This window comes from Ovis canadensis, chromosome 24 (assembly GCF_042477335.2).
Source record: "Ovis canadensis isolate MfBH-ARS-UI-01 breed Bighorn chromosome 24, ARS-UI_OviCan_v2, whole genome shotgun sequence".
Lineage (NCBI taxonomy): Eukaryota > Metazoa > Chordata > Mammalia > Artiodactyla > Bovidae > Ovis > Ovis canadensis.
In genome coordinates this window covers 19,094,905-19,119,317 of record NC_091268.1, presented here as the reverse complement: position 1 = coordinate 19,119,317, position 24,413 = coordinate 19,094,905, and the positions used below count along the sequence as shown (strand labels likewise).

At 46.8% G+C, this 24,413-nt stretch overlaps 1 protein-coding gene and 1 long non-coding RNA gene across 2 annotated transcripts; both read left to right on the top strand.

The window, feature by feature from the left end:
* Window positions 1-3,314: 3,314 nt before the first annotated feature.
* LOC138428646 (anaphase-promoting complex subunit 7-like) lies at window positions 3,315-5,455 on the top strand. Its single transcript, XM_069569363.1, has one exon. The coding sequence runs from the start codon at window positions 3,370-3,372 to the stop codon at window positions 4,879-4,881; it is 1,512 nt and encodes a 503-aa protein (XP_069425464.1). The 5' UTR covers window positions 3,315-3,369; the 3' UTR covers window positions 4,882-5,455.
* A 7,366-nt stretch (window positions 5,456-12,821) lies between these two features.
* LOC138429042 (uncharacterized) lies at window positions 12,822-18,103 on the top strand. Its single transcript, XR_011252657.1, has 3 exons — window positions 12,822-12,922; window positions 17,266-17,419; window positions 17,510-18,103. It is a non-coding gene; the product is annotated as an uncharacterized lncRNA (long non-coding RNA).
* The last annotated feature ends 6,310 nt before the right edge of the window (window positions 18,104-24,413 follow it).

The following is a 24,413-nucleotide window of genomic DNA, read 5'->3' as shown; positions in this document are numbered from 1 at the left end:
CACGTCTGACTCTTTTGCAACCGCACAGACTGTAGCCCACCAGGCTACTTACCCATGGGATTTCCCAGGCAAGAATACTGGAGCTGGTTGTCATTTCCTTCTCCAGGGGAACTTCCCAACCGAGGGATCAAATCCTGGTCTCCTGCACTGGCAGGCACATTTTCTTGTTAACCACTGAGCCACCAGGGAAGCCCAATAACTAACAATAGTGGGGTTTTTTAAAAACAGGGAGTCACAGATGAAGTTAGTTGCAAAGCAGGAAGAGACCAAGAGGTAGAGACCAAGTATATGGTTACCAAGGGGGAAATTGGGGTGGGTGGGATGAGCTGGGAGATTGGAATCGACATATATACACTACTGATACTGTGTATAAAATAAACTAACTAATGAGAACCTACTGAATGGCTCAGAGAAGTCGACTCAGTGCTCTGTGATGACCTAAAAGGGAAGGAAATCCAAAAAAGAGGGGATATATGTGTTGGGACCTAACAAACACCATGAATAGGCTTCAGGGACTAAGGTAGGACTCATGGGAAAGGCTGAGTCATTGCCCAGTGAGGTCATCCCCACGGATGTCAGGACTTGTCTAATCAGCATACTCCCCGTAACCTGGTTTGAGTCTATCAGGACGTAAAAGACATCCCCCTGCAGCCAATAGCCAATTAGTAAATATCAGGAAACCCCTGCAGCCAATAAAGATTAGCCAATTAGTAAATACTAGGAAACTCCTGCAGCCAATCAGCCCTTGCCAACGCTCTGTTCTAAAACCTATAAATACTGCTGTAAATCTGGGCTCAGGGCTCCTTGCTCCACTCCACTGCGTTGGATGTGGCGGAAGCCCTAGCTCAAGCTAGAAATAAAACCCCTTCATGCTTTTGCATTGCTGTGGACGTCTTATTCTCTCAGTTTTGGGGACTCGGACTCTGGGCATAACATTTGGGGGCTCATCCAGGATCCCTTTAACTGGGAAGAATAACACTCTCCCAGTAGAAGGGGTTTCCTCACTAGGAGGAAAGATATCTGAACACCAGTGTTAAGTCTGGTTTAGTCCAGCATAAGGCCAAGGCCCAGTATACGCACTGGAAGGCAGCTGGCTCTTGTTAGGCCTAATCAGAGGTGAATTAGTCATCCTAGCCAGTGTAAGACCAAGGCCCAGTGAGCGTGCTGGAAGGCAACTGGCAGCCAGCATAAGACCGGGGCGCAGCATTCGCGCTGGAAGGCAGCTGGTTCTGTGGGGAATTGGGAAGGAACGTCTCTCCTGACTCTGAATCTGGTGGGCAGTGGATGCCCTTCGGTGAGATGACATTGAGAAGCAAGATAACAGTAACCCGGGATAGACCCAGTTCTGTGTTTTTGGCCGATATTTGCTTGTCTTCTGTCTGTCGCCTTTCTTTGTGTGCCGGCACCATTTTTGTTTTTGTGTGTGTTCATTGTGAGCTCCATCATTATGGGTCAAAGCTCTTCCACCCCTTTGTCTGTAATGACTGACCATGAAGATCGGGAGAGTCAGAAGAAGAAGCCAATACTCAAGGAATCCTCTTTATATCCTAGCCTGATTGACTTAGACACTGAAATCTCACCTCCCCCATATATGCAGCCACCCTTGCCCCCGCAGGTACCACAGGTGTCATCCGTAGAACAAAGGAGGGACCCAGAACCCTCGGCTCCGCCATGGGAAGGGGGGCCGGCCCAAGGAACTCGCGGAAGGACTCGAAGGGGCGGAGACTTGTCTGAGGACGGAAGCCGGGAGGCTCCTTCATCCACCGTGCAGGCATTCCCTGTCCGGGTGGAGCCAGCAAATCCCGGTGGGGAGTGAACATACCAGTACTGGACGTTTTCTAAGGGTGACTTATGTAACTGGAAAACTCAAACCCCTTCTTTTTCTGAAAAACCCCAAGGTCTTATTGATCTCTTAGATTCTATCTTGTTTACTCACAGTCCTACTTGGGATGACTGTCAGCAGCTGTTGCAGGTGCTCTTCACCACGGAGGAATGGGAGCGAATTCTATCGGAAGCATGAAAACATGTTCCAGGAGTGGATGGAAGACCCACCGTGCAGCCCCACCTAATCGAGCAGGGGTTTCCTTTGATGCGACCAAACTGGGATTTTGAACGCGCTGAAGGTAGGGAGTGTCTCCGAGTGTACCGCCAGACTCTGATGGCTGGCCTCCGGGCAGCCGCCAGGAAACCAACGAATTTGTCTAAGGTAAATTTGATAAGGCACGAGCCAAATGAGAGTCTGGCAGCCTTTTTAGAGAGGTTAATGGAGGCTTTCAGGCAGTATACGCCCATGGACCCTCAGGCTGATGAGTCACGCACAGCAGTCTTGCTAGCCTTTGTTAATCAGGCAGCTCCGGATATCAGGAGGAAGTTACAGAGGATAGAGAGGCTAGGAGAACAGTCAATACAGGATCTGGTGAGGGCAGCTGAGAAAGTGTTTAATAACAGAGAGACCCCTGAGGAGAGGGAGGAACGAATTAGACGGGAGGAAAGGGAATTTAGAGCTAAGGAAAACCGAAGAAATCGGAAAGAGCTGGCTCAAATTTTCTTCGGGGGGATGAGACTGGGACCTGATTCCCGGAAGACTCGAGACACCCAGCCGAAAGGAAGGGAGAAACCAGCCAGACCCACCCTAAAGAGAGACCAATGCGCCTATTGCAAAGAGCAAGGGCACTGGGAAAATGAGTGCCCCAAGAGAAACCTGAAAAAAAGGACTGTAAGAAAAGAAGAGTCTCCCTCAGGTATCAACATTTTACATGCAGGAGAAGATAGTGATTAGAGGGGTCAGGGCCCGGCACCCCTCCCCGAGTCCTGGGTAACTATTAATGTGGAGGGGAAACCGGTCGGCTTCATGGTGGATATGGGAGCCCAATACTCGGTCCTCAATCAAAAATTCGGGCCGATGTCCAAGAAGACTAGCTTGGTCCAGGGAGCCACCAGGACAAAAAGATATTACTGGACTACTAAACGAAAAGTGGACTTGGGAGCCCAACAGGTGTCCCACTCATTTCTGGTGATCCCAGAATGTCTGGCCTGTTTACTAGGAAGAGACATATTGTCCAAAGTCAATGCGCAAATTCACTTTGACTCAGGGATATCAGTCACAGACGTGCTTGGACAACCAATTCATGTTTTATCCCTGGCACTGAGAGATGAATACAGACTATATTCACCAAAACCCCCTGCAGCTGTGGACTCAGCTATGCTACAATGGATCCAAAAATACCCTCTGGCCTGGGCTGAGACGGCAGGAGTAGGACTGGCAAAACAAAGACCTCCCATCATTGTTGAATTAAAAGCAAATGCTGAAGGAGCTTCAGCCGGCTTTTCGCGCTGCCGCCGCCGCTATCTGCAGCCTTTCTGGGCAGAATGAATGTGATAGACCATGTGCGAGACATGGCGGCCGCGGGGCTGCATTCCAACGTGCGGCTCCTCAGCAGCTTGTTACTTACAATGAGTAATAACAACCCTGAGTTATTCTCCCCATCTCAGAAGTACCAGCTTTTGGTGTATCATGCAGATTCTCTCTTTCATGATAAGGAGTATCGGAATGCTGTGAGTAAGTATACTATGGCTTTACAGCAAAAGAAAGCCCTAAGTAAAACTTCAAAAGTGAGACCTTCAACTGGAAATTCTGCATCCACTCCGCAGAGTCAGTGTCTTCCATCTGAAATTGAAGTAAAATACAAAATGGCTGAATGTTATACAATGCTAAAACAAGATAAAGATGCCATTGCTATACTTGATGGGATCCCTTCAAGACAAAGAACTCCCAAAATAAACATGATGTTGGCAAACCTGTACAAGAAGGCTGGTCAGGAGCGACCTTCAGTCACCAGCTATAAGGAAGTGCTGAGGCAGTGCCCATTAGCCCTTGATGCGATTCTAGGTTTGCTGTCTCTTTCTGTAAAAGGTGCAGAGGTGGCGTCAATGACAATGAATGTGATCCAGACTGTGCCTAACTTGGATTGGCTTTCTGTGTGGATCAAAGCCTATGCTTTTGTGCATGTTGGTGACAATTCGAGAGCAATCAATACCATTTGTTCACTAGAGAAAAAGTCCTTGTTGAGAGATAACGTGGACCTACTGGGAAGCTTAGCAGATCTGTACTTCAGAGCTGGTGACAATAAAAACTCTGTCCTCAAGTTTGAACAGGCACAGATGTTGGATCCGTATCTGATAAAAGGAATGGATGTGTATGGCTACCTCCTGGCACGAGAAGGGCGGCTGGAGGATGTGGAGAACCTTGGCTGCCGCCTTTTTAATATTTCTGACCAACATGCAGAACCCTGGGTGGTCTCTGGGTGTCACAGCTTCTACAGCAAACGCTATTCTCGAGCCCTCTATTTAGGAGCCAAGGCCATTCAGCTGAACAGTAACAGTGTTCAAGCTTTGCTGCTTAAGGGAGCAGCTCTTAGAAACATGGGCAGAGTACAGGAAGCAATAATCCACTTTCGGGAGGCTATACGTCTTGCACCTTGTCGCTTAGATTGTTATGAAGGTCTCATCGAATGTTACTTAGCCTCCAACAGTATTCGTGAAGCAATGGTAATGGCTAACAATGTTTACAAAACTCTAGGAGCAAATGCACAGACCCTTACCCTTTTAGCCACCGTTTGTCTTGAAGACCCAGTGACACAGGAGAAAGCCAAAACCTTATTAGATAAAGCCCTGACCCAAAGGCCGGATTACATTAAGGCTGTGGTGAAAAAGGCAGAATTACTTAGCAGAGAACAGAAATACGAAGATGGAATTGCTTTGTTGAGGAACGCACTAGCTAATCAGAGTGACTGTGTCCTGCATCGGATCCTAGGAGATTTCCTTGTAGCTGTCAATGAGTATCAGGAAGCAATGGACCAGTATAGTATAGCACTAAGGTAGGCACTTAGCCTCCCATGGGGGGAAGCTCACGAGGGGTAGAAGAGGCAGGGATCAGTGTAACAGGAGTTCTGGAGACACACACACTATGTGCCCACAGTTGAAAACAGTAACGATAGTGATGATAGTGTTTGTTAATTTATGGCTTCTGAAGTCTTAAGTGATATTAACAACATTAAAGAACTGTTTCACTCATTACCAGCCACACCACTACAACATCTGTTTTCATTTGTGTAGATCATCTTCTTGGCCTTGCCAACACATATACATATTTTTATAGGGTTATACGTAGTATATATTTTATATTCTGCTTTTTCAGATCAGCATATTGTAAGTACTTTCCCATGTTTCTATCTACTGTAGTAGTTAAGAACTTAAGCTCTGAAGAATACTACCTTTACCACCTGTTATCTTGGGAAGTTACTAACAAATTTCCTTGTCTATATCTACCTTATTAGGTATTGAATGATTAAATGAGGATTAAATGATTATTTCATGTAAAGCTCTTAGCACTGTGCCTGGTACATAGTAAATACTAAATAAATAGTGGTGTTCTTACTGCTTAAAAAAAAAAAAAAAAAAAGCAAATGCTACCCCTGTGAAGGTAAAGCAGTACCCCCTGAGTTAGGAGGCCCGGCAAGGAATCACGCCACACATACAGCGCCTCCTGAAGGTAGGGATTCTTAAAAAGTGCCAGTCCCCATGGAATACTCCCCTGCTGCCTGTGAAAAAGCCCGGGGGAACAGACTTTAGACCCGTCCGAGATCTTCGTGAAGTCAACAAACCGGTGAGTGACATTCATCCCACTGTCCCTAACCCATACACCCTCCTGAGCAGCTTGCCACCAGACTACATCTGGTATACAATCTTGGACTTAAAAGATGCCTTTTTCAGTTTGCCTCTGGCCCCTCAGAGCCAAGAGATCTTCACATTCGAATGGACTGATGAAGTCAGTCAAACTGTAGGACAGCTGACCTGGACTCGCCTTCCACAGGGATTTAAAAACTCGCCGACATTGTTCAATGAGGCTCTAGGTGAGGACCTCTGTGAGTACCGGACTAGCCACCCAGACATTGTCCTATTGCAATATGTGGATGACCTCATGCTGGCCGCTACTAGCAAGGAGGTATGCCTAGAGGCCACAGGCGACCTCCTTCAGACTTTGGGGACATTGGGGTACCGGGCGAGTGCAAAGAAGGCCCAAATTGCTAAACAGGAAGTCATTTACTTGGGGTACAAAATAAAACAGGGGCAAAGATGGTTGACTCAGACTATGAAAGAGACTATTTTACAGATCCCCGAGCCAACGACTCCTCGGCAAGTGAGGGAGTTCTTAGGGACTGTTGGGTACTGCAGGCTATGGATCCTGGGGTTTGCTGAAAAGGCCCGGCCTCTATATGAAGGAAGTAGAGAAAATAAGAACTGGACTTGGACTGAGCCAATGAGGCGGGCGTTTCAGGAACTCTGGCGGGCATTGCTAGAAGCCCCGGCCCTAGCTCTCCCTGACCCGGCTAAGCCATTTCAACTGTTTGTGGATGAAAATCAGGGAGTGGGAAAGAGAGTCCTGACACAGCAATGGGGACCTTGGAGGCGGCCTGTGGCATACCTCTCTAAATGGCTGGACCTGGTAGCTGCTGGATGGCCACCCTGTCTCCGTATCATCGTGGCCGCTGCTCTCCTTGTCCATGACGCCGGCAAGTTGACTTATGGACAGCACCTCCTGGTCTACACTCCCCATGCCATAGAGGGGATCCTCAAACAGCCACCGGGTAAGTGGATTCCTAACGCTCGCTTAGCCCATTACCAAGCCCTGCTGTTAGATGCTCCCCGGATACACTTTCAGACACCTTGTTTTCTAAATCCTGCTACTCTCTTGCCCATCCCGGAGGAGGATGGGCCTCTCCATGACTGTGTTGAAGTATTGGCTGAGGTAACTGCCATACAAAGAGACCTCAGCGACATACCATTAAAGGACAGTGAGCTGATATGGTTCACAGATGGGAGCAGTTATATAAAGGATGGGCAGAGAAAAACGGGGGCATCATAGTAGATGGCACTGGGAGGGTCGTCTGGGCCGAGGCCTTGCCCCCTGGAACATCCACCCAAAAAGCAGAATTGATAGCAGTGATACAAGCACTAGAGAGGGAGAAAGGAAAAAAGATCACCATTTACACTGACAGCCGGTATGCATTCGGCACCGTGCATATTCAAGGCCCTATATATAAAGAACAGGGGTTCTTGACGGCAGAGGGAAAAGAGATTAAGAACCTACCTGAAATACGCAGACTCTTGGCAGCGGTCCACTTGCCCCAGGCAGTATCCATAGTACATGTCCCAGGACACCAGAAAGGAGAAGATGCCAGGGCCCAAGGCAACCATGCTGCCGATGTAGCAGTCCACGAGGTAGCCGCTGGATACTGCCAAGCTCATGTGCTGGCTGTAGGATTACCACTGCCGGGGATGGGGACTCTCCCCCCAAGCCCCATATACTCCCCCTCCGATTTAAGCTGGTTGCAGGATAACACCAACTGCCCTGCGGGCAAGGACGGATGGTATTGGGACCAGGATGACAACCTGTTGCTTCCTGCCGACCTGGGCAGACATCTCTGTACCCATTTACATCAAACCACCCATTTGGGAGAGAAAAAGACTTTGACGCTTCTACAAGCAGTGCAGCTGCGGTTTCCCCAACAAAAGAAAACCACACAGAACATAGTCCGCACCTGCAAGGCCTGTCAGGTGATGAGACCGGGAAAAGGACAGCACACGGGTGTAAGATACTGGGGGAAAGGCCGGGACAGCATTGGGAGATAGATTTTACAGAGGTAAGGCCAGGCAAGTATGGCTATCGTTACCTGTTAGTTTTGGTTGATACATTTTCTGGGTGGGTAGAGGCTTACCCCACTAAAAAGGAGACAGCAATAATAGTGGCTAAGAAGCTCCTAGAAGAGATAATACCTAGGTTTGGGCTGCCAGCATCTACTGGCTCTGATAATGGATGTGCATTTGTGAGCAAAATTGTTAAAGGACTGGTCTCAGCCCTGGGAACCAAATGGAAGCTACATTGTGAGTACAGCCCCCAGAGCTCAGGACAAGTAGAAAGAATGAACCGGACCCTAAAAGAAACTTTAACAAAGCTGGCAATAGAGACTGGCGGGGACTGGGTAACCCTCCTTCCCTTTGCGGTTTTTCTGGCACGCAATATCCCCTATAAACTAGGTTTGACTCATAAACATATCTGGTCACTGATACGAGAAGTTCATGAGGGCCAGAGTAAAGGAACAATCCCGTCCCATGATATGGGCCTGGGAGATTGGGTCTGGGTTAAGAGACACCAGTCAAAAACCTTAGAGCCAAGATGGAAGGGCCCCTATGTTGTTCTCCTTACCACCCCCACTGCCCTAAAGGTGGACGGAATTGGACCCTGGGTGCACTGCAACCATGTGCGTTGTGCCACCCCAGAGGAACAAGAAAAGGCCCAAAAAGAATGGAAGGCGACACCGCTTCCCACCAACCGCTTAAAAATGAAGCTCGTCCGCCAGCTGGCCCCAGACAAATCCCCCAGACTCTCCTGTTGGTGGCCCTCCTTCTCCACTCCGGAACTGCTGGTGCTAACCCACATCAGCCTGCTAAGATCACCTGGACACTTCGTAATGGACTAACCCATGAGGTACTCAATTCGACTACTGGAATCCCCCCAATACTTGGTGGCCAGATTTATTCTTCGACCTTGGACCTTTGTAAAAAGAACATATCAGTACAGTTCAAGCGATGATGCTGAGACAACACTATCAGGCAATGTCTCAGAATGAAGAGGATTCCTCTCCATGATCAGAGGACAGGGGGGAATGTTGGAACCTAACAAACGCCATGATAGGCTTCAGGGACTAAGGTAGGACTCATGGGAAAGGCTGAGTCATTGCCCAGTGAGGTCATCCCCACGGATGCCAGGACTTGTCTAATCAGCATACTCCCCGTAACCTGGTTTGAGTCTATCAGGACGTAAAAGACATCCCCCTGCAGCCAATAACCAATTAGTAAATACCAGGAAACCCCTGCAGCCAATAAAGATTAGCCAATTAGTAAATACTAGGAAACTCCTGCAGCCAATCAGCCCTTGCCAACTCTCTGTTCTAAAACCTATAAATACTGCTGTAAATCTGGGCTCAGGGCTCCTTGCTCCACTCCACTGCGTTGGATGTGGCAGGAGCCCTAGCTCAAGCTAGAAATAAAACCCCATCATGCTTTTGCATTGGTGTGGACGTCTTATTCTCTCAGTTTTGGGGACTCGGACTCTGGGCATAGCAATATGTACACATATATGGGCTTCCCTGGTGGCCTAGCAGTTAGGATCCGGCACTTTCACTGCCATGGCCCGGGTTCAATCCCTGGTTGGGGAACTGAGACCCCACAAGTCGCTTGCTCAGCACAGCCAAAATTTAAAAAAAACAGGCAAACAAAAACTTGCATTTTATGCCACCTGCACTCTTCCCCCATCACATCTCTCTCCAGACCCTGCCCCATCACCAGGGATAAACATCATCTTGAATTAGGTGTTTACCCAAATTCCACCTTTCTTTACCCTCTACCACCTGTGTTGTTGTTTAATCACTAAGTCATGGCCCATATACATTTAGGGATACCACACATGTATATATTCCTAAATCATACACAGCATCGTTCTGTGTGTTCTTATAATTCATGGAGATGATTTCATTCGGTCACTTGCTTTTTAGCTCAGCATAATCTCTGAGATTTATCCATCCATCATTCTGTTGATCGACACTGAGATTGTTTTCAGGTTTTTATCATTATAAACATTGCTCTAAACACAGAAGCAGTTTTTATTATTTTAAAAATTAGAATGTATTAAGCTATATATTAAGCCTTTATTGGGCTTCCCTGGTGGTTCAGTGTTAAAGACCCCACCTACAGTGCAGGAGACATAAGAAATGTGGTTTCAATCCTTGGGTCGGGAAGATCCCCTGGAGGAAGGCATGGCAACCCACTCCAGTACTCATGCCTGGAGAACCCCCTGAACAGAGGAGCCTGGTGGGCTACAGTCCACAGGGTGGCACAGAATCGGACAGGACTGCAGTTATTTAGCACAAACCTTTAGGCATTTTGTTGCATATTTAAATCACAAGGTTACCTACCCCGGGTGTTACTATCCTCATTTTACTAATGTGTTATTCTTGTCTTCTCCCTCCTTCACCCCAACCCAATCACTCCCAGGGCCCTGTGGACTCTGCTTCAGGAATCTGGATCAGATCCCTCCCTGAGTGACTACCACCATCACCAATATTACTTCAATTCAGACCTCATGGCTTCCCTCATAGTTCAGATGGTAAAGAATCTGTCTCCAATGCTGGAGACCTGGGTTTGATCCCTGGGTTGGGAAGATCCCCTGGAGAAGGGAATGGCTACCCCACCCAGTATTCTTGCCTGGAGAATCCCATGGACAGAGGAGCCTGGCGGGCTACAGTCCATGGGGGTCCAAAAGAGCTGGACAGAACAGAGTGATTAACACTTTCACTTTCAGACCCAGGAGCTTCCAGCTGGTTTCACTGCTCCCCTCTGGACTCCCCGAAATCTGTATTCCACCAAGCTTCCTCTCCTACCAGGACACTATGCTGCTTAAAAGCCCAAACTACTCCTTTCTCCTGGCTCTTGGGATATAACATTTAATCCTCCTGGCAGCCTTCCAAAGACCCCTGCTTGGTCCCACCTCTTCAGCCTTGTCTTCCAAGGTTGGCCCCCTGTACCGGGACGACACTGGTCTCCTTTCTGTCCTGCAAATGCACCCCGATCTCTCGGGCCTCAGGATCTTTACACTTGCAGTTCTTTCTGTGTGGACCCTTTCCCCACAAATCCCCAGGCTACCTTCCCTTGACACATTCACCCTAAGAGGGTCAGATCCCCTCTCCTCTACTGCTTTGGCAGCATTTACCAAAGAGGTGACTAAACAATTATTTGGGCAATTATTTGTCCAGTGTATACTTTTTTTCTTGGTAGAATGTAAGTTTTATGAAAGAAAGCACTTGCTCATCATTGCCGAAATGCCAGCACCTAGCAGAGCTGGCGGATGGGATCGCTCAATTGGCAGCTTTAAAAAATATATGTATGAATGGATGAAAGGATTTTGAATGAATTAATGTCCCCCATTCACAGATGTGGAAACAGAGCACGCAAGGGACCAGCAACAACAATGTGGCGCCCAGAGGCTGATGCCCCTTTTCACCTGCCCCTCACCGGGTCACCTCCAGGAAAGACCCTTAAAGCAACATGACAGCGCGCCCACTGCAGGTAGCCCTCTTGGCATCTGCCTGAATGGCGCCCCACGACGCACTATGGGAAATGTAGTCTAGTTGTCTCCCCGATGTCAAGTGGGCCTTAGAAAGCATCACTAGGAACAAAGCTAGTAGAGGTGATGGAATTCCAGCTGAGCTATTTCAAATCCTGAAAGATGATGTTGTCAAAGTGCTGCACTCAATATGCCAGCAAATTTGGAAAACTCAGCAATGGCCACAGGACTGGAAAAGGTCAGTTTTCATTCCAATCCCAAAGAAAGGCAATGCCAAAGAATGCTCAAACTACCGCACAATTGCACTCATCTCACCTGCTAGTAATGCTCAAAATTCTCCAAGCCAGGCTTCAGCAATACATGAACCCTGAACTTCCAGATGTTCCAGCTGGTTTTAGAAAAGGCAGAGGAACCAGAGATCAAATTTCCAACATCCGCTGGATCATTGAAAAAGCAAGAGAGTTCCAGAAAAACATCTATTTCTGCTTTATTGACTATGCCAAAGCCTTTGACTGTGTGGATCACAATAAACTGTGGAATATTCTGAAAGAGATGAAAATACCAGACCGCCTGACCTGCCTCTTGAGAAATTTGTATGCAGGTCAGCAAGCAACAGTTATAACTGGACATGGAACAACAGACTGGTTCCAAATAGGAAAAGCAGTACATCAAGGCTGTATATTGTCACCCTGCTTATTTATATGCAGAGTATATCATGAGAAACGCTGGGCTGGAAGGAGCACAAACTGGAATCAAGATTGCCAGAAGAAATATCAACCTCAGATATGCAGATGACACCACCCTTATGGCAGAAAGTGAAGAAGAACTAAAGAGTCTCTTGGTGAAAGTGAAAGAGGAGAGTGAAAAAGTTGGCTTAAAGCTCAACATTCAGAAAACGAAGATCATGGCATCTGGTCCCATCACTTCATGGGAAATAGATGGGGAAACAGTGGAAACAGTGTCAGAGTTCATATTTTGGGGGCTCCAAAATCACTGCAGATGGTGATTGCAGCCATGAAATTAAAAGACACTTACTCCTTGGAAGCAAAGTTATGACCAACCTAGATAGCATATTCAAAAGCAGAGACATTACTTTGCCAACAAAGGTCCATCTAGTCACAGCTATGGTTTTTCCAGTGGTCATGTATGGATGTGAGAATTGGTCTGTGAAGAAAGCTGAGCGCCGAAAAATTGATGCTTTTGAACTGTGATGTTGGAGAAGGCTGAGTCCCTTGGATGCAAGGAGATCCAACCAGCCCATTCTGAAGGAGATCAGCCCTGGGTGTTCTTTGGAAGGACTGATGCTGAAGCTGAAACTCCAGTACTTTGGCCACCTCATGCGAAGAGCTGACTCATTGGAAAAGACTCTGATGCTGGGAGGGATTGGGGGCAGGAGGAGAAGGGGACGACCGAGGATGAGATGGCTGGATGGCATCACTGACTCGATGGAAGTGAGTTTGAGTGAACTCCGGGAGTTGGTGATGGACAGGGAGGCCTGGCATGCTGCGATTCACGGGGTCGCAAACTCAGCGACTGAACTGAACTGAACTGCCTCCCCGATTCCGGCGTCCACGACTTCCGCTTCCCGCGGGCACCAGCCTCTCGCGAGGCTTTGGGAAGGACGCGCGGTTGTGGATCCGGTTTGCGTCTGAGTTGCTGCACCGGGCGCGCTGGCCTTCGCTGTGTAGCGAGATACTGTCTCCCTTAGCTGTGCGCTGCGGGTCCTTCCCGGGCGCGGAGGTGAGTTCCTGTGGTCGCAGCCGTTAGGGCAGAGGCGGGAGTCGAACCTGGAGTGCCTCCTCTTGCTGGCCTCTCTTGCCGGTGAGGTCCAGGCTGCGCCTCAGAGCGAGTTCAGTCAGAGTCAAGGGTGGCAGACTGAAGTCAGGCCTCAGGTTGTCAGCATTGTTATTTCGGCCTACAGTGGATTAGCCCGGGACTTATGAACTGGAGTTTGGGAATCAAAAATTTGTGTTCCAGTCTTATTGCCATCACTTCACAACCATATTATCCTCCATGGGCTCTATACCTAAAACTCTTGGAGCTTCAGGGTTATTATTATTATTATTATTAACATGTGAAATAGAGATACAGCACCTTTGGCGTTAGTAACTTAGGAACAAACAGTGGGAATGGGTATTGCCGGGCGCTCATAAATTGGTGGCCATTATTATTCTTGCATCGGGGAGAAGAAGCAGCAGGCAGGACAAAGAATTGGGGTTGGAAGTTGTTGGGGTCTTGATGAGGGGGATCTTTACTCCGGAGGCCGTTGTCTCCCCAGCAGAGGGTAGGCAAAGGCACTTGGCATCTCTTTCAGAGGCTTAGCCTGAACAACTTCGTCCTTTGGAAAGGAGAGTCTCCAGAGGTCACTTTTGTACAAAGGTCACTTTTTTTCTCCAAAACAGTCTTCTCTGTCAAGGATAGGGAGGTGGGTTACCCTGGACCAGGTGGCAAAGGGTCTCTTCTTGACCAGACTCTACTTGGGCTCCTCTTAACTCTCTTCTCAGCTAGGCCTTGATTTCTGGGCTTCCGTGTTTATTTCTGCATTGTTTGCTTGTGGCCACTTTAGCCAGAACCACCCGCCTCCCTCAACTGAATTGGGTTCCTTAGCCTTCAGCATCCTCCAGGTGATGTCTTGTCATCATGACTTTCCTTCAGCAAGAAACCCTTCTTACCCCTTACGTTTCTTTTCACTAATTTTCCATCCACTACCACCCACCCCCCACCCACCTCAGTCCCCAGCCCTGCACCTTGGCTGTAAGTTCCCACCTTTCCTTGTATTAGGAGTTGGACTTGATCTCTCTCTCCATTGCAGTGTAATAGGGAAGAAACTTTGTAGTCTATTGCAGTCTAAAGGGGTGTTGCCTGTAAGCTTAAATTATCCATAATGGCCCATCTCTGGAAATGCTGCCTTCCAAGTAAGGAGCATTAAGTTCAGATATCTTTGTTTAGGGCTTCCCAGGCCACTCAGTGGTAAAAGAATCCCCATGTCAATGCAGGACATGCAAGAGAGGCTGGTTCAATCCCTGGCTCCAGAAGATTCCCCTGGAGGAAGAAATGGCAGCTCACTCTAGTATTCTTGCCTGAAAAATCCCATGGACAGAGGAGCCTGGCTGGCTACACTCCATGGGGTCATAGAGAGTTGGACATGACTGAGGACTAAGCACACAGGCACCTTTGTTTAGCTCACTAGAAATATCCTTACCAGACCCATGTGTGAATGACCGCAAGAAAGTAACACATCCGCTCCAGAGGCTGACCAGAAGCAGGAAATGTTTGATTTTACATCCTCCCCTTTTAGTATAAAAGAAGCCTCAATTCTAACTAAGGCAAGGTGGTTGTTTGGAACACAAGTCTGCCATCTTCTCAGTCTGCCGGCTTTTTGAATCAAGTTGCTGTTCCTGCCCCAACAGTTCGCTTCAGTTTATTGGCCAGTTGTGTGGCGAGCAGTACAAGCTTGGACTTGGTAACAGCAGTGGTCCCTAACAAGTGGCATCAATAATTTCTTTTCTTAGAAGTGGCTTAAGAAGTTCCATTCCTCAACTGTGGCTCTCTGTGTGTCTCTCACAGACTGGCTTTCCTCTTTGTGGTTGGCTTCAGCCTGCAGCAAATTCTCGGAGAGAAGCTAGACATTTTACCTCTATTTCTCTTCCCTAGCTCTGGCCTCCTGCCCTTTTAAGGAAGCCTTTGGAGAAAATACTGAAGCCAAGGAGGTGCTGGCTTCCCTTCCTGAAATGGAGGCCAGATGAATGAATGGTCCTTTGTCTGAATATTTTCTACCTAAAAGAGTAGCTGCATTGCTCTTTCCCTTCCCCCTAGTGTGTTTTTCTGCAAAGCAATATCATCACCGGCATCATTTTTTTTGTCTGTGTATAGACTTACTGGTGGCTCAGATGGCAAGGAATCTGCCTGCAATGCAGGAGACACAGGTTCAATCCCTGGGTCGAAAAGATCCCCTGGAGAAGGGAATGTGGCTGTCCACTCCAGTATTCTTGCCTGGAGAATTACATGAACAGAGGAGCCTGGTGGGCTACAGTCCATGGGGTTGCAGAGTTGGACATGACTGAGCGACTAACACACACAGGCATACCCCAGAGATACTGACAGTTTGGTTCCAGACCACTGCAAAAAGAGGCTATCACCATAAAGTGAGTCACATAAATTTTTGGTTTTCCAGTGTATATAAAAGTCAGGTTTATATTATACTGTAGTCTGTTAAGTATGCAATCAGTTCAGTTCAGTCGCTCAGTCATGTCCGACTCTTTGCGACCCCATGAATCGAAGCACGCCAGGCTTCCCTGTCCATCACCAACTTGGCTATGGCACCCCACTCCAGTACTCTTGCCTGGAAAATCCCATGGATGGAGGAGTCTGGTGGGCTGAAGTCCATGGGGTCACTAGGAGTCGGACACGACTGAGCAACTTCACTTTCACTTTTTACTTTCATGCATTGGAGCAGGAAATGGCAACCCACTCCAGTGTTCCTGCCTGGAGAATCCCAGGGACGGGGAAGCCTGGTGGGCTGCCGTCTATGGGGTCGCACAGAGACGGACACAACTGAAGCGACTTAGCAGCAGCAACATGTCCATCAAGTTGGTAATGCCATCCAGCCATCTCATCCTCTGTCATCCCCTTCTCCTCCTGCCCCCAATCCCTCCCAGCATCAGGGTATTTTCCAATGAGTCAACTCTTCACTTGAGGTGGCCAAAGTACTGGAGTTTCAGCTTCAGCATCAGTCCTTCCAATGAACGCCCAGGACTGATCTCCTTTAGGATGGACTGGTTGGATCCCCTTGCAGTCCAAGGGACTCTCAAGAGTCTTCTCCAATATCACAGTTCAAAAGCATCAATTCTTCGGCGCTCAGCTTTCTTCACAGTCCAACTCTCACATTCATACATGACCACTGGAAAAACCATAGCCTTGACTAGATGGACCTTTGTTGGCAAAGTAATGTCTCTGCTTTTGAATATGCTATCTAGGTTGGTCATAACTTTGCTTCCAAGAAGTAAATGTCTTTTAATTTCACGGCTGCAGTCACCATCCGCAGTGATTTTGGAACCCCAAAAAATAAAGTCTGACACTGTTTCCACTGTTTCCCCCATCTATTTGCCATGAAGTGATGGGACCAGATGCCATGATCTTAGTTTTCTGAATGTTGAACTTTAGGCCAACTTTTTCACTCTTCTTTCACTTTCATCAAGAGGCTCTTTAGTTCCTCTTCACTTTCTGCCATAAGGGTGGTGTCATCTGCATATCTGAGGTTATTGATATTTCTCCTGGCAATCTTGATTCCAACTTGTGCTTCTTCCAGCCCAGCGTTTCTCATGATGTACTCTGCATATAAGTATGCAATAGCATATGTCTAAAAAATGTACATATCTTAATTTAGAAAAATATTGCTAAAATATGCTACCAGCATCTGACAATACAGGGTTTCCACAAACCTTCAATTTGTAAAAAACATAATATATGCAAAGCACAATAAAGTGCAATAAAATGAAGTCTACCTATACATCTTTGTGCCAGAAATAGCCCAGAAATGTGATAGTGGGTTTGGTTTATCTCACACAGGATTTAATTCCATTTTGAGTCTGCATTTAAACTTGGGAGTTTTCACCTAAAAATCCAAATATTTCGATTCTGGGAAGTGACCAAATTGGCAGGCAGTGTTGGGCCTGCATCTCCCACTGCTTCCCATGGCCTTGTATCTGCTCTATCTGTCACACGGCACTGTTATGTTTCTTGTAGATAGAAACTCTCCACACTCAAGTCACTCTAACACACAGTAATACTGAAGAAAACCCAAGAGGGATGTGTTTAAAGAAAAATGGGAGAGAGCACGTCTTTGTGGAAAGTAAGAATATTCCAGAATGTTTAGTATCTCTGTCAAAAACCCATTTATACGTTCCTCTCTGACCCTTGTGGGTATTTGAGCAGATGACCCCAGGCCCAGAGTGGGTGATCGTCTGAGGGGGACTTTTGCCATTCCAGGGACTGGTGGTGTCTGTGGGTTCTGTGTGTTACGGACTGAACTGTGACCCCCAGAACTCACACTGAAGCCCTAACATGACTGTATCTGGAGACAGGGTCTATAGGAGGTAATTAATATGAAAAGGAGAGAGAGAGCACCGTTTCTTCCCACCAAGTGCGGGCACAGAGGCGCCATCCATGAGCCAGGAAGAGAGTCTTCACCAGGAACTGAATCTGCTGGCACCTTAAGGACTTCCCGCCTCCAGAACTGTGAGATATAAATGTCTGTTGATTAAGCCCCCTGTCTCTGGTGCTCTGTTATGGCAGCCCAGCAGATGCTAACACTGTGTTTTTTTCAAGAGAAGCATGTGAATCATCACCCTGTCCTGAGCCACAACTGAGCCGACCTTGAACAGGAGACTTTCCAGACTTGACTTTACATCTCCACGGGTGAGGATTTCCAAGCACGCCTGGTGGTCCTTGCGTCCCTCCAGACGCCAGCCTTTCCCCCTGATGCCGCATCCTTCGCATCCGTCATGCTTTGCACACCTGTTGTCACACATCTGCTTCTCATTTAACGTGCTGACTTCAGGGAGAAGACAGATAGTTTCAAATGCTGGGTGATCCGAGGTGTAAATGGTTATCTCCTGCCTCCCTGTTATGGAGAAGGCAATGGCAACCCACTCCAGTACTCTTGCCTGGAAAATCCCATGGATGGAAGATCCTTGTGGCCTGCAGTCCATGGGGTTGCAAAGAATCAGACACAACTGAAGCAACTTAGCAGCAGCAGCAGCCTCCCTGTTAACTGATGAATCCTCTTGTGTGTCTAAAATTTCACGATGGAACCAAAACACAGCCAGACTCCAAGGAGAGATTTCACAGTATTGCACAGCAAGCACTCTTATTCTTCATCCTTGCTGTTAATGAAGATAATAACAAAATATTTGCTGTTCACTGAGTGCTCCTATGTTTCAGTCTAGGGCAAAATATTTTAATGTACTCTGTCATTTAATTCTATTATAGTAAGTATCCTCTAGGAAATAGGTACCATTAACCCCCATTTATATTATTGTCAGAATTAAGGGGTTTAAAAAAATTTTTTTTAAATTTATTTTTGGCTGTGCTGGGGCACAGGCTTTCTCTAGTTGGGGTGAGCAAGGATTACTCTTCATTGCAGCTCAAGGGATTCTCATCACAGTGGCTTCTGTTACGGAGCACCAGCTCCAGGCATTTGGATTTAGTAGTTGCAGCCCACAGGCTTAGTTGCCTCGAACCTGGTCTGGTGTCCCCTGCATTGGCAGGCAAATTCTTAACCACTGGACCATCAGGGAAGTCCTGGAATCAAGTTTGTGATAAGGTTGGGCAACAGAGTTCAGTGTCTAAAGACCAGATTCCACCCACTTATTTATTTGATTTCTCAGCAAATAGTTAGTACGCCTCTACCATTAGTATATGCCAAGCAGATCTATTTAGTGTGTTGAGAAAACTAGAGGGGCCCTGCTTGGGCAGCTCAAAGGAGAATCTTGGGACAAGACTAGAGTCTTCCAAGAAACAGCTTGCATATTTACTCTGAGTCAAAGCTTCAATTACCTGGGTGGCATTCAAGTTTACCTTAACAAGAGTGTTCTAAGGAGCAGAGTCTGAAGCATGCTTGCCCAAGTTTGTCTTGGCTCTTAAACTTTCCTAGCTGTGTGGCCTTAGGCAGGGCTCTGCACCTCTTTGAGCCTCAGTTTACTTAACTAAAATGTGGGTCACAATGATGTTTACATGATTGTCATTGTGAGGATTTAAGTAAGTAAAAACATGAGCTCCATGGACTTAGGAAGTACTTAAAAAAACATTAGCTGTTATTGTTAGCTTGCAAAGGCCTTAGAAAAAGTATAACAAAACACCAATTACATATCAGTTTTGGAAAACTGTAGTTCTCTGATGACTATCTGATACAGTTGAATTATGGACTGTAGCCTGCCAGGCTCCTCTGTCCATGGAATTCTCCAGGCCAGAATACTGGAGTGGGTAGCCGTTCGCTTCTCCAGGGGATCTTCCCAGCCCAGGGACTGACCCCAGGTCTCCCGCATTGCAGGTGAATTCTTTACTGTTTGAGCCGCCAGGGAAGCCCAAGAATACTGGAGTGGGTAGCCTATCCCTTCTCCCAGGGATCAAACTGGGGTCTCTTGCATTGCATGCAGATTCTTTACCATCTGAGCTACCAGGGAAGCCCATAAAAAAACACCCATCATGTATCAAGTTTTTGTAGTTCTCTGATGACTCTGAGATAATTCAGTTTATCTAACTGTTTGACTTGTACTGAATTGTTAGTCCTTAGTTATTTGGGCTTTAGGAAATTGCTACCACAGATGACTCAGGCTTACAAAGTGCTGGATCACAGACCATCTCTTCCCAGCCATAATTAAGTCGTAGGAGTAAGTATGAGCTGAACCAGTGCCCAGTATGTGATTATGGACTGTGTGCCATCCATCTGAAGATGATCTTCCCCTCTGTCTTCAGAGAAGGACATGTGTGTACCTCACATGTTGGCCTGATTCCACGAGTGTGAGGCTGCCATTTTATTTATTTATTTTTAATATTTATTTATTTATTCAGCTGTGCTGGGTCTTATATGAGGCATGTGGAATCTAGTTCTCCCACCAGGAACTGAACCCAGGACCCCTGCATTGGGAGGGCAGAGTCTTAGCCACTGGACTACAAGAGAAGTTCTATGGTTCCCATTTTAAGTCGAACTGTTTTGTAAACTCCATAAATGCTACGAAAACAAGCTACATTTATAAGAGTAAATAGTTATATGTGATTATAGATACATGTACAGCAATAAATACTTTTCCTTCAGACTCTACACTGTGCTTGGCACTTTAATGAATTGTGACCCTCTTACAGGAACACCACAGCCCCAGGCATCTGAGATCCACAAATCTGGAGGCCTGCAGGCTTCATCCCAGTATGGTTGCAGGTCATGAGCTGGTGTTTATGGAGCATCTGTTATATGCTAGACATCATCAGAGGGCCTTTACAAGCTCAATCTCATCGAATCCCATCTGTCAGCTCTCAGAAGCTGGAGCTGTGACAATCCCCATTTTACAGATGAGGTAAAAGGTGAGGCTTACCCAGTTACTAAGTGGTAGAGCCAGGATCTGAAACACTGGTTTGGGTGTATGTCAGTGTACATATAAATTCATACTGGTGTACTGGTGTGCATTGGTTATGGAGTGAATGTGTGTCCCCCTCAAAATAGATTTAAGAAAGAAATCCTGGGAAAAGTAGAAATGTATCCTTTAAAACTCCATTGGACGCAGTCACTGAAAACTGCCCAGAGAGGAGAGGACCAGGACTATGTCAGGCAAGCCTGGTCACCACATGGACTTTGTTGACTTATGTGTATCTGGCCCCGAGGAGATGATACAAGACACAAGGCCAGGGCCCTGCAGCTAAGCAGGAGGCCATTAGAAACTGGAAGGTGTGGGGCAACATTGAGGATGGTGGTGTCCCCACCCATCTGCCCCTCCAGACAGAGCCCAGCGTGTCTCTTTTGTTTTGCTCCTTTTCCCTGTTCTCTCTTCCTCTCCCGCTACATACCTCTGTGACTTGTTCAAATTTCCCCTTTCCACTCCCCGCTGATTCCTAGAATGTCGACATTCACTCTTGCCATCTCCTGCGGGCAGGAATCCCTCAGAAGAAATGGAGTAGCCATCATGGTCAACAGAAGAGTCCGAAATGCAGTTCTTGGATGCAATCTCAAAAACAACAGAATGATCTCTGTTCATTTCCAAGGCAAACCATTCAATATCACAGTAATCCAAGTCTATGCCCCAACCAGTAACGCTGAAGAAGCTGAAGTTGAACAGTTCTATGAAGACCTACAAGACCTTTTAGAACTAACACCCAAAAGATGTCCTTTTCATTATAGGGGACTGGAATGCAAAAGTAGGAAGTCAAGAAACACCTGGAGTAACAGGCAAATTTGGCCTTGGAATACAGAATGAAGCAGGGCAAAGACTAATAGAGTTTTGCCAAGAAAATGCACTGGTCATAGCAAACACCCTCTTCCAACAACACAAGAGAAGAGTCTACACATGGACATCACCAGATGGTCAACACCGAAATCAGATTGATTATATTCTCTGCAGCAAAAGATGGAGAAGCTCTATACAGTCAACAAAAACAAGACCAGGAGCTGACTGTGGCTCAGATCATGAACTCCTTATTGCCAAATTCAGACTTAAATTGAAGAAAGCAGGGAAAACCGCTAGACCATTCAGGTATGACCTAAATAAAATCCCTTATGATTATACAGTAGAAGTGAGAAATAGATTTAAGGGCCTAGATTTGATAGATAGAGTGCCTGATGAACTATGGAATGGGGTTCGTGACGTTGTACAGGAGACAGGGATCAAGACCATCCCCATGGAAAAGAGATGCCAAAAAGCAAAATGGCTGTCTGGGGAAGCCTTACAAATAGCTGTGACAAGAAGAGAAGTGAAAAGCGAAGGAGAAGAGGAAAGATATAAGCATCTGAATGCAGAGTTCCAAAGAATAGCGAGAAGAGATAAAGCCTTCTTCAGCGATCAATGCAAAGAAATAGAGGAAAACAACAGAATGGGAAAGACTAGAGATCTCTTCAAGAAAATTAGAGATATCAAGGGAACGTTTCATGCAAAGATGGGCTCAATAAAGGACAGAAATGGTATGGACCTAACAGAAGCAGAATATATTAAGAAGAGATGACAAGAATACACAGAAGAACTGTACAAAAAGGATCTTCATGACCCAGATAATCACAATGATGTGATCACTCATCTAGAACCAGACATCTTGGAATGTGAAGTCAAGTGAGCCTTAGAAAGCATCACTAGGAACAAAGCTAGTAGAGGTGATGGAATTCCAGTTGAGCTGTTTCATATCCCGAAAGATGATGCTGTCAAAGTGCCGCACTCAATATGCCAGCAAATTTGGAAAACTCAGCAATGGCCACAGGACTGGAAAAGGTCAGTTTTCATTCCAATCCCAAAGAAAGGCAATGCCAAAGAATGCTCAAACTACCGCACAATTGCACTCATCTCACCTGCTAGTAATGCTCAAAATTCTCCAAGCTAGGCTTCAGCAATACGTGAACCGTGAACTTCCTGATGTTCAAGTTGGTTTTAGAAAAGGCAGAGGAACCAGAGATCAAATTGCCAACATCTGCTGGATCATTGAAAAAGCAAGAGAGTTCCAGAAAAACATCTATTTCTGCTTTATTGACTATGCCAAAGCCTTTGACTGTGTGGATCACAATAAACTGGAATATTCTGAAAGAGATGGAAATACCAGACCGCCTGACCTGCCTCTTGAGAAATTTGTATGCAGGTCAGGAAGCAACAGTTATAACTGGACATGGAACAACAGACTGGTTCCAAATAGGAAAAGCAGTACATCAAGGCTGTATATTGTCACCCTGCTTATTTATATGCAGGGTATATCATGAGAAACGCTGGGCTGGAAGGAGCACAAACTGGAATCAAGATTGCCAGAAGAAATATCAATAACCTCAGATATGCAGATGACACCGCCCTTATGGCAGAAAGTGAAGAGGAACTAAAAAGCCTCTTGATGAAAGTAAAAGAGGAGAGTGAAAAAGTTGGCTTAAAGCTCAACATTCAGAAAACAAAGATCATGGCATCCGGTCCCATCACTCCATGGGAAATAGATGGAGAAACAGTGGAAACAGTGTCAGACTTTATTTTGGGGGGCTCCAAAATCACTGCAGATGGTGATTGCAGCCGTGAAATTAAAAGATGCTTACTCCTTGGCAGAAAAGTTATGACCAACCTAGCTAGCATATTGAAAAGCCAGAGATATTACTTTGCCGACTAAGGTCTGTCTAGTCAAGGCTACGGTTTTTCCAGTGGTCATGTATGGATGTGAGAGTTGGACTGTGAAGAAGGCTGAGTGACGACGAATTGATGCTTTTGAACTGTGGTGTTGGAGAAGACTCTTGAGAGTCCCTTGGATGCAAGGAGATCCAACCAGTCCATTCTGAAGATCAGCCCTGGGATTTCTTAGGAAGGACTGATGCTAAAGCTGGAACTCCAGTACTTTGGCCACCTCATGCGAAGAGTTGACTCATTGGAAAAAACTTTGATGCTGGGAGAGATTGGGGGCAGGAGAAGAAGGGGACGACCGAGGATGAGATGGCTGGATGGCTTCACTGACTCAATGGATGCAAGTCTGAGTGAACTCCGGGAGTTGGTGATGGACAGGGAGGCCTGGCGTGCTGCGATTCATGGGGTCGCAAAGAGTCGGACACGACTGAGAGACTGAACTGAACTGAACTCCCGGCTGAGGCTGACAGAATGGCAGGCTGCTTGTGCTCAGCTTGAGTGCCAGTGCTCTGGACTGGCCCCCACCTTGGTTCTGGTTCCCTCCAAGAGCCTGGCTTTCCTGACCAGCAGCCCAAGATTGTAAGGGGAAAATGCAGCACATGTGGTCCTGCCTTGCTTGAAGCTCCACCACAAGGCTGCCCTGAAATCTGGTGTCTTCCCTTAAAGATATCTCCCACTATGCAGGGGTGGTCCCCAGAAGCCAGGGGGTGGGCAGCCCAGTGTCTTGTTCTGCCTGTGTGCTCACAAGAAAAAGTGGATGTTGGTTGTAGCGGGGGAAGTGAAATGTGAGCGAAAATGGAGAATGAAGCAAGAATGAAGTGGATGGAAAGAAGGAAGCCAGTGGGAGGTGCTAGGCCTGGGGGTGCCAGTGCTGAAGGACTCAGGGTCGTCTGGTGGTTAGTCACTGATTTTATGGAGCTCTTACTACTCACCACCAGGCACACAAGCCTCACCAGATCCTCTACCTGCTCAGAGCTCCCTACCTGCCTACACCTCCCTCCTCCAAGCTCCACAGGGACACCAAAGACTGACTGTCCAGTTCACCTCCTGTTCATGGTGCCTGCAGAGCAGAGCCCAATAAATACATATTTGTTGATCAAATTAACAAATGAAGAAATAAGCAGTTGATAACCAAGATGCACCAAACAAGTAATTTTGTCAGTCTTCATCTTCCAGCCTCTAAAATTGGAGTTAGAACTAAGATACCGGAGTTCCAGCCTCACCCCAGCTCTGCACCTACTGGTTGTGTGTGTCTTTGGGCAGGTCACTGAACCTCTGCACCTGTGTTTTGTTGTTGCTGTTTTGTTACTAAGTTGGCTAAGTTGTGTCCAACTCTTTGGCTACCCCATGGACTGTAGCCCTCCAGGCTCCTCTGTCTGTGGGATTTC

Bases quoted from the DNA above. Each gene is read 5' to 3' on its own strand.
- LOC138428646 (XM_069569363.1), top strand. From the start codon at position 3,370: ATGAATGTGATAGACCATGTGCGAGACATGGCGGCCGCGGGGCTGCAT.